We start from the raw sequence: 10,527 nt of genomic DNA, 5'->3' as shown, positions 1-10,527 counted from the left end.
AGATCATTTTGAATTATAATCCTGTCCTCCAAAGCACTTGCAGCCCCTCCCAGCTTGGCAGCGCCCGCAGACTGCACAACTGCACTCTGTGCCATAAGCTAAATCACTGATGAAGTTGTTGAACAGAACCGATCCCTGCGGGACCCCACTCGTTAGGCCCTTCCACCATGACTGAACCACTGATCTCTCCTCTCGGGGAAGGATTTTCCAACCCGTTTTGCACCCACCTTGTAGCTCCGTCTAGGTTGCGTTTCCCTAGTTTGTTTAGGAGAAGGTCGTGCGAGACCGTATCAAGCGCCTCACTAAAGTCAAGATTACCACGTCTACCACTTCCCCCCCTCCACAAGGCTGGCTGGAGCCCCGCTCCCGCTATGCCAGGCTTGGGCGAGGAGGTGGCAGGATCCATGCTGGGACAGCCGCGTTCTCACCCACCCCAGCTCTGCCCTGGCCCCCGGCGCTGAAGCAGGTGCAGGTGTTTGTGCAACCGAGGGCCTGGGGCACCTGCCTTTCAGGCGCTAGCCTGCAGCCCCTTTCTCCACCCAGGGAGTCATTTGAAGGGGGCAAATCGCTGCCAAGAGGGCCCCCCGGCGATCTCTAAGGCCAGCACTCCCCCCCAGAGCAGCCAGTCACTGCAGGCCAGGCTCCAAGGCCCCCGACCCCCGACCTGCCCTTAGCAGCACCCAGCCGAGCCAGGGCAGGCTCCACCTGGCAATGAGACTCCAGCACCAGCCCCTCTACAAGAAGGAAACAGCTTTATTAAAAAATAAGTCCAGTCTGGTTTCTATACAGGTTCCACATGGAGGGGACAGCTTGACTCAGCCAGCAGAGAATCTGGAGCGCACCGCTGCCATCAGGGACTCTGCTGTGCTGGGGGGGCCAGGGGAAAGTACCAGGCAGTGCCAAGGACCCCGGGGACAGCTCACTGGCCTCACTCGTGGAACAATAGTGGAAGGAAGGTGCACGTGCAGCGATGGCCAAGGTTTCTCACCATCCTAGGACATCGGGTGGGGGTGGAGGGGAAGGTCCTCAGAGGCCATCCAGGGCCCTGCAGGGATCCCCATCAGGGCAGGGTGCCCCATCCAACCTCCAGACCCCACACAGGGCACTGGCCCCAGGCTGTGCAGTGCCCAGGCTAATGCTAACCAGAGTCAGATTGTAACAATCACACGTCCCAGTGACTGGATGGGAGCGATCTGTGCGAGACGACCAGCCCTGAAACATGCAGTGACAAGGGGCCTCAGCAGGGCTGGTACCTGCCCCTCTCGTGCCAGGGCAGTGACCCAGGAAAGCCAGAGGGGCTGCACTCATTGGGACGGACCCTGTGCACACCCCAGAACAGTTCCATGTCCTATGGCCCAGTTTATTCGCTCGGGGATGCCTGTGAGGCGTGCAGATCGCGGGAAAGGCTGGTGGAGAGCTGGGACCGGGACGCTTGAGCCAGCAGCCAGAGCAGAGGGAAGGGCGGAGTCCTGGCCCAGTGGGGCGGGTGCCCCAGGCTGCAGTAGAGAGCATCCACACAAGGCCCCTGCTCCAGGCAGTGGGCATGGGAGTGAGCATAGCACGGGCTGCTCTGCAGCAGGGCCGGCTGAGCAGAGCCCAAGGCACCGGTTCCGGGCCCTGGAAGCCGTGGCATCTCCGGGGCAAGGAGCATCCATCCAGCTGACCGCCGTCACGGAGCCCGGGCGCCCGCAGGTCCCATCTGCCGCTCACACAACCCGGACCAGGCGGCCCAGAGCCTCAGCCACCTTCATGCGGACGACAGGAGCCGGGTCCTTCAGCAGCACGTTGAGAGCTGGAACGAGAGCACATGACTCGGGCAGCCCTGACTGAACACGCAGCCGCGAGCCCGGGGACCGGCGCCCACGGAACCAGTCTCATTCCAACAGCCCTGGAGCTGCTACAGTCCTGCCCCAGCGAGGGCAGGCCAAGCCGTGCCCCACTCTGCAGCAGGGCCAGCCCCTCCCTGCACTGGAGGTCAGCTCCCCCTCCCATCAGATAGGAGATTGGGGCACTGCCCCAGGCCCGGGCTCTAGCCCCGGGCTCCAGCCCTGGTCCGCACAGCCAGGCATTGAGCCTGACCAGCCAGGGGCAGCGCCTCCCAACCTCCACCTCTGCTCCCCAAACCAGGGCCCCAGGCACAATCAAGGCTTGCCCCCCCCCTCCACCCCACAGGGCAGTGCTCCTCCCCAGCAGGAGCTGCCTCAGCCCTGCATGGAGAGGAGCTGCCATGGCCCTGGCAAAGCCCCCTCTGGAACACAACATCCATTACCCAAAACGAGCAGGGGGGGCCAATGGGGCAGCAGGACCAGCCTTGGCACCGGCTTCTCCTAGAGCCTCCACACAGGCCACCCCAACCCCTGCAGCCTGTGACAGGGAGCCAGGCAGGGCAATAGGAACCCCCCACCCCCCCATGCACTGATCTGGCTGGCCCCATCATGGGGGACTGACCCCTAGCGCTCACCCGTGTTTACCCTCGGCCCCAGGAGGTAGGGCAGGGCTCACCACCTTAGAGGGGGAAATGAAGCACAGAGGCTGCGTGACTGGCCCCGGGTCACATAGGGCAGCTGCAGCAAAGCCCGGCTCGCCAGCGGAGAAGCGGGAGCCCCACGGGAAGCTGTGTGCCCAGCCCCTGCACTCTGCCCGTTCCCCAGGACCCACCCTGAGCTTGGCAGGGCAGGGGGTGCTCTGGGTATACAGCAGCAGCAGCCCAGCTGTGCTAAGGGACACCCACAAGCAGCCTGGCAGGGGCTTGGAGATGCCGGGGGGGGCGCTGGTTACTTCATGCCCCGCCCCAGCACTAAGGGGGGTGGTTGGGCCCCGGAGGAGAATCCTGCGAAGACAAGGAAGCAAGGCAGCAAAGCCCTTTCGCTGCAGCCTCCACGCTGGGCTGGGGGTCGGATTCCAGGCTGGTCCCCGGCCGCTGAGCAGACCCTCAGCTCCACGTGCTCCCGGGGGGGGGCGGGCAGATCAGGAACCCAGGGCAGGACAGTGGCCTGGTTCCCCCAGACAGCAGCAGGAACCGTTGGGCTGCACAGACTGTGCTGCGGCACTCGCCTGAAGTTGGGAGCGGGTCTTTGGCCTTCTGCTCGCCAGCGTCGCCCCGCCGGACTCTCCCCTGCTAGCGCCGATGGGCCCCCGAGCTGGGCCGCACTCAGCCTGCCAGACTACTGGGTGCCCATGGACAGGGCAGGGGGCGACGTGACCCCGCCGGTGTTCACAGCGCCTCGCCTAGGCCCAGCCAGGTAGGGTTTCCTTGCAGGGAAGTTATAATATTTTCCAGTAGCTTGTTTACAAAGCTGGGCGCCCCCCATCCCTCCAGCTCCCCTCTGCCATGAGCCTGGATGAGGTCCCTGATTTATGTGCCGACTCGCTTCCTGTTGCAGCCGTCCTGGTGATTAGCCTGGGCTAGTGCAGGGGTGCCCCCGGGGCTGGGCTGTAAATCAGAGCCCAGAGCTGTCCCCGGACCCCAGTCAGCTAATCCACTCAATACGGGAAGCTAGAGCAACCCGATCCAAGGCTGCTAACTCCAGCTATTACTCACAGACACACGTCTTCTCTTTCACTTGTTTCAAACAGACAGGCCTCTCTCTGCTGGAAGGGCTCCGGGAGCCAACGGAAAGATAGTTTTTCCTTTTTTAGTGTTTTTTAAGCTCTCTTGGAACAATCCAAGAGTTTCCATGCATTACTATACACTATGAGGTCACTAGTGACAGGGAAAAAATCCCTGAAATCCAGGAAAATTACTTAACTCGGCTCCAAAATGCCACCAGCTTCAATTGGACTTTTTATGAGTCCTTTCTAATGAGCTGTAGCTGGGCCTTTTAACGGGTAACACGTTACAAACAAACCCGGAATTTCCTTACGCGCCAACGTTGCAAATGCCACCCATGCTCTGAGCAGATGCCCGAGCTGCAGCCCGCGATGCCGCAGGCAGGAGCCGGAATTTCCGCCTCGGGCCGCTTCGCCAGCGCCGGGCCATGCTCGGCTCTGTGCTTGGAGCAGTTTCCGTGGGTCAGGCTCCTCCGGAGCCCAGCACCGGCAGCAGCCAGGGCGGGGGTTAGTCACAATGCACGCTGCCACGACCATCACAGAGCTCTCGGGCTGGGTCTCCCGGGCGAAGCAAACCCTCACTTGCTGATCCAAGCCCTGTCCCCAGCTAAGTGAAAGGGAGCCGAGCCACTGGGGGACTGAATGTCACAACCCCACTAAGTCACTAGCACAATGTGCCCTGCCCCTCACTTGCAAGAGAGAGAGGCTGCCAGGCAGTGGCCAAGCAAGCCCTGCACGGGCAGCTTGCTAGGATCCTGGCACGCACAGTCGACTCTGATGCTCAGAGTTCAAGGAAACCAGGCCTGCGAATAAAGTCCGTGAAGATGAGTGACCTTGCAGCAGGGCACACTCTGGATTGGCCCATCCACCCCTCTGTTTCCATCTCCAGAGGGGAGGCCGGGCAAACCCAGAGTCGGGCTGTGACCATGTGTGCCAGGAGCGGGGACCAGCCTGTGGGGCAGGAGCCGATGCTGCAGGGTTGGCTTGTTCTCCAACCCCCCTGGGCCGCACCGGCCAGCGCCTACACCACGCTCTTGCGTACGTTGACACAGCACATGCTCCCGGCAGGGACTTTTCAGTGACTCGTTCCCCAACTCCCGAAGACACCCACCTCTGCTGTGAAACGGGCTATAAATGTCCAAGCCAACATCGGAGACTTACGCACCAGCTCCATCGGTAACATGCCAGAGGAGGCCACAGGGTGCAGGCCCAGGAGCCTCGAGGGACTTTGTCTAAAGCTCTTTGGAATCTGCCAAAGTTACTCCCCCAGGTCTTCACCCAGGACCGTGCAGACAGTCCAGGAGAGGGACGATTGTCCTTGGCAGAAAAGGGACCATCTGCCCGGCCACATTACATTGCTCCTGGGGCAGTCGAGCACCAGACAGAGCTCCCGCCAGTCGATCTAGCGGTGATGCAAGTCTCATCCGATCAGTGATCTACAGGGTTCAGCCTGTAGCAGCCCTCTCAAGACAACAGTCCCTGCCCCCGCTCGGATTGCCTAGGCAAGTCTGTGGCTTGGGGTCACTCGTTAGCAGCTCAGTCTCATCGTTCTGCAGTATCCTCCCACCACCACAGTCTAGCCAGCCTTGGCCGCAACGTGCTGCACAGAGAGTAGGGCTCGTCTATGCCGGGATGCTGCTGCTTGGCAGCCCAGACACTGCCCAGGCCGCCGGGGGGCTCCCCCCCGGTAATCCAGTCGAGGCAGGAGCCAGGCTGATGGAACCAGTGCTGTGTACACAGGCCCTTAGGCTGGCTTGGCTGAAATCGCTTGGAGGGGTGGCGGTGGGGATTTTTCACACGTAGCCAGGTTGAGCTAGTGTCTAGTGTTGACCAGCCCCTGCTGTTTGTGAGGGTTCCCCAGACTCTGTCCTTGGTCCCCTCTAATCTCATCCACAACACGAACTCGGCTCCTGTCTCTGTGACCGTGCCCAGCTCCAGCTCTCTACGCCAGCCTCCTCCTGCCCAAACTGGTGTCTGCACCGCTCTCCGAGGTCTCCTCAGGGCCTCTCGTCACCAGCTCCAACACAACAAGGCTGAAAGCGAGCCATCTCCTCAGTCACTAGGGCCAGCCTGGCATGCAGGCCCAGACACTGGCCCCTGGATAGGTCCTTACATCCACACCGCAGCCTGCCCTGGCCAGCCGCCAGGTCACACCTCGATTGCTGCAAACCCTTCCCCCTAGCCTGGACAAACGCAGCCTTCTGCCCACGCTCACTCCCAATGCTGCTGCCAAGATCCCGCTCCTAGCCTGGTCCCCTGCCCTGGCTCCACCAGACAGGAGCTACTTGACCTCACTTCCATGGCCTTCCCCGAGCTATTCCCCCTCCCGCAGCAGCCGGTCATCTTGTTCACGGGCAAAGCGCTCACTCCCTGCCCATGGCACCAGCCTCCACTGCCACTTATGAGTCTATAAACAAACCTCTTCATGCTTCCTCGGCTGCTGCCCCTCAGCCTTGGCAGGAGCTCCCCCGCCCCACCCACCCTCCTTTAAACACTCCCTTACGGTGACACCAACAAAACCCCGAGGAGTTAAGCCCTGGGGGCTGAGACCACCGCCTGCCACGCTGACCAGCCCCATCTCCCTGCTTCTGCAGCCTCTCCAATCTGCCTGGAACTTTGAAATTTCAATCTGTGCATGTACAGCGCCTGGCGCAGCAAGCCCCTGGGCCATGCCTAGGGCTGCTAGGCACTCCAGTAATACAAACTGATTAGTTAACTAATGAGCTCCAGCCCCCACTCATTTCAAGCCAGGCCAGCCAGAAGCCAGTGATCAGTGCCTGTCTACCCAGGTCATCCCACAGCACAAGATGGGCCTGTGACAAGAGCTGCCAGCACACCAGGCTGCACAGCCCTGGCAACAACCCACAGGGAGCAGCTTGTCGCCGGCTCCCTCCCCAGCACTGGAGTCCCCTGCCTCAAGGCCTGAAGCATTGGTGAGAGCCCTCGCAGGCCCTCGTTCAGCCAGGCTCGTGTTTAACAGGACTGTGCCGTGCTAACATCTACCCCCCGGGCCCCGAACCCAGGGAGCAGAGCCCTGCAGCACCAAGAGCCCCAGGGCAGTGTTCCCAGAGTGAATGGAAGGGAAAGGGCCATGGGATACCAGCTGGGAGAAGGGAGCTGGGATCTGTTCTGCAGGGAGCATCAAGGGCCCCCTCCAGCCTGTGCAGCACCATGCCTGCTGGACCTCTCAACTGAGCACCAGGCAAGGACCGAGCACACATCTCGTGCCCTGCACCGGGTACAAGCTGGCACTGTGACGAAGTGGGAATGTTCTTAAGATTTTCTCCACATACTGCGTAGGTGCCTCAGTTTCCCTCTATGCCTTTCTTAAGTATCCAGGTGAGGGGATAACGGGGTGTGATTGTTGCAGAGCCCTAGGGGGCCAGTGTGATGGTATCTACACAGAGAATGGCCGACACCCTGTCTCCTGGCAACTGATGGCCTGGGCCCCTCCCCTGCAAAGGTGCCGACTAAAGGTGTTGGAGAACAAAGATCAGGTGGCCTCCTGGCCCGGGAAAGAGAAAGGCCAGAGGAAGGGCTGGGGAGTTTCAGTTTGGAGCTGGCTGGGGAAATGGAGGGAGGCCCAGATGGTCTGGCCTCCCTGCCCCCACAAAATGGACTGACTGAGGGGTCCTGGTCTCTGTACCTACAAGCTCTGTGTTAGAAGGTTTATTAGATGACAGGAACATGGTCTGTTTTCCTGGCTGGCTGAGAGTCACGTCTGACTGTGGAGTTGGGGGGCAGGACCCTCTGGCTTCCCCAGGACCCCGCCTGGGCAGACTTCACTGTGGGAAGCGCACGGAGGGGCAGAGGATGCTGAATGCTCCCAGGTCAGACCCAGGAAGGTGGAAGCCGTGTGAGCTTCTTGCCCTGGGAACAGTCTGCTCCCAGAGCGGAGACTTCCCCAGAGTCCTGCCTGGCTTCGTAGGGAGCAGCTCCAGAGCATGGCCCGGGGGCACCGGAACAGGCACTAGGGAACCCAAGAGGAACGTTTGCTATTGCAGGCGGGCCTGGCAAGGGAAGAGATGCCCCCCAGCAGGGGGTTTTGCTGCTGCTCAGGAGAACGACCTTGGACTCTGAAGTCAGGGGGGGCCAGTGGCCTCGACTCAAGCCAAGACCAACTGTCCCTTAGCCCAGTACCCAGCCCAGCCCTCGGGGGCACGTGCACCCTGGGGAAGCCCCTGCCAGCACAGGGGTTTATAGCCCTGTACGAAGGACAGAGCAGAGGTGCGGCGTGACCCTGACTTGGTGGCAGCAAGCAGCAAAGTGCCAGAAATGAACTGGAAGGTGAAGCTGCTCCGGCTCCAGGCCCATTAACCCCCTCCTGCCCGATGCGGTAACCTCACTGGGAACCGCTGCAAAGCCTGAGGCCCGCCAAGAACCTCACCAATGACGGGCTCCCAGCCCTGCCTTCCCGCACTGCAATCTCCCTCCCATTTCACACGCAGGCTCCTGGGGCTCTGCACCCGCAGCTTCCAGCCTCGGCACAGGCCAGTGACAGGGCTCCCACAGCACCCACCGGTGCCCAGCCCACAGCAGCACAGCGCTAAGGGACGCTCTTACTCACAGGAAAGGAGTTGGTCCAGGTCCACTTGCTTACAGTGCTCTTCATCCACGTGCAGAACGAGGAAGCCTGGAGTCAGAAGAGATGGAAAGTTACGGCGGAGTTTGCAGCACAGGGTTTTGAGGCCTTGCTTCACCTGGCCAGGTCACACCAGAATTCGGGTGTTCTGCAGAGCAGCAGCTGCAGCACGTCAGTGCAGAGGCACCAGAGCACCCTCCCCGAGCGTCGCCGGCATCCGCACAGCGCTGATCTGCGAGGGGAGAAGGCTGGGGAATGTCGCAGATTCCAAGGCCAGAAGGGACCCGAGAGATTATCCAGTCTGACCTGCCTAGCCAGAGACCCGCCCTAACATCATCCCTAAATCCAGCCTTGATCCAAGACTTGTCAGTGATGGGAACTGCACCACGACCCTTGGTAACTGGCCCACGGGCTAATCACTCACAGTTAAAAACGTATGCCTTATTTCCAGTCTGAATTGGTCCGACTTCAAATTTCCAGCCACCGGATCGTGTTAGACCTTTGTCTGCTAGACTGAGGAGCCCATTATCCAATATTTGTTCCCCGTGCAGGTATTTATAGACTGATCCAACTCACCCCTTAGATATCTCTTTGTTAAGCTCAAGAGACCAAGCTCCTCAAGTCTCTCACTCTAAGGCAGGTTTCTAACCCTGGAATCGTTCTCGTGACTCATCTCTGACCCCTCCCCAAGTTATCAACATCCTTCTTCAACTGTGAACACCAGAACTGGACCCATGATTCCAGCAGTGCTCACACCAGGGCCACAGAGATAAAATAACCTCTACTCCTACTCGAGATTCCCCCATTTATGCATCCAAGGATCCCATTAGCTCTCTGGCCACCGCATTACACTGGGAGCTGAAGTGCAGCTGATTATCCTGGGAAGCAGCGACTTTGAAAGATGCGGGGGTCCTGATGGATAGAGGCCCCAGCTAAGTTTGGTCGACAGCCTTTGTCCCTAGATGGTCCATTTACACCGAGCCACATTAAAACGCATGTTTGCACTGTATCTCTGGGTAAGCTGCGGGCAAGCAATCTTGATCAGTGACCTGCCCTCTTGATTTACCACTCCAATTTTTATATCCTCTGCAAACTTCAGGGACAATTTTTTTTATGTTTTCTTCCAGCTCATGGATTAAAAAGTAAGTAATGTTCACTAGCATAGGGCCAAGAACCCATCCCTGCGGGACCACACTAGAAACATGCCTGCTCAAGGACTCCTCGTTCCCAGCCCTATCGGCCAGTTTTTAACCCAGGTAACGTGTGCCCTGATGATTTTAAGTTGATCTAGTTTCTTCAAACTTGTGTGGTACCAAGTCAGCGCTGAACAGAAGCGTAAGATCTTTACTCCTCATGACCATGGTTAGCAGCCAGACTGGTCATCACAGCAAACAAACAGTTTGACAGGATCTAGTGTCCCCGTAAACCCAGGCTGAAAGAGAATTAAAGGACGACGACTAATGTCAATCAAGTCCTGTATCGGCCACTCCATCATCCTGCCCACAACTGATGTCAAACTGACAGGCTTCTCATTACCTGAGCCAGCCTGTGTGCCCTTTTCCAACACCAGCACAATATTAGCTTTCTTCTCGTCTTTTAGAACTTCCCTGGCGTTCCAAGACTTACTGAAAAATCAACATTAGCCATCCAGCCAGCTCTTTTAAGACTCTTGGATGCAAGTTATCCAAATCTGCAGATTTAAAAATGTCTAACTTTAGTAGCTGCTGTTACTCTGAGAGACTGGAGAGTGGACTGGAGAGAGAGAATCATCGTAGGACATGACATCTCACCGGTTTTATTCCCAAGTACAGAACAAGTGTGTATTGAACAACTCCTGCTTTGCAGGAATTCTACCACCATTTCCATCTAGTAATGGACCGAGACCACTGGCAGCATTCTGTCTGCACACACTTAAAAACTCCTCCTTGTCTAACTCTGCTAGCCCCAGATTTCCTCCAAAAAACAGAGCTGCCTTCACTCCCCCAGTGAACTGGGTCAGTCTTTTCACCAATACAGCCTTCTTCCTCAGCTGTGGGGTGCTGTGCAGCTGATGAAGGGTTCTTAAACCATTCCCAATCATCATTCACATCTTTCTGATTAAATTCCTCCTCCCTGCTGGCCTGGCTCTCACTTGTTTTCATCCTTGTGAAATTGGCCTTAGTAAAGCACCATGTCTATGTTTTACTGGTCTGGACTTTACCTGGCTGGATCAGGCCATGGTCACCTGCACCTGAGCTCCCAGGAAGTTCTAGTCCTAGGATCAGTCCCTCCTTCTCTGTCAGCACAAGATCTAATAAAGAATTCCACAGGTTGGCTGCAACACTTCGAGTTAGGCAATTGTCATCGAGCAGGTTTAGAAATTCCAAGGCTGTTTCCATATTGGCAGCATGAGACCT

General features: G+C 58.4%; 1 protein-coding gene across 7 annotated transcripts in view; it reads right to left on the bottom strand.

Moving 5' to 3' along the window:
• Window positions 1-735: 735 nt before the first annotated feature.
• Window positions 736-10,527, bottom strand: part of MROH1 (maestro heat like repeat family member 1) — a 111,614-nt gene continuing 101,822 nt past the window's right edge. For 5 of the 7 annotated variants that reach the window (XM_073329837.1, XM_073329841.1, XM_073329840.1 and 2 more), the window contains one exon: window positions 8,189-8,363. In XM_073329837.1, the coding sequence (XP_073185938.1) occupies window positions 8,206-8,363 (158 nt within the window). In that variant the 3' untranslated portion in view covers window positions 8,189-8,205. The other 2 variants (XM_073329839.1, XM_073329843.1) reach the window with 1 other exon arrangement.

This window comes from Lepidochelys kempii, chromosome 2 (assembly GCF_965140265.1).
Source record: "Lepidochelys kempii isolate rLepKem1 chromosome 2, rLepKem1.hap2, whole genome shotgun sequence".
NCBI lineage: Eukaryota > Metazoa > Chordata > Testudines > Cheloniidae > Lepidochelys > Lepidochelys kempii.
Note: the sequence above shows the minus strand (reverse complement) of the source record. Positions and strands in the feature narration are given on the sequence as shown.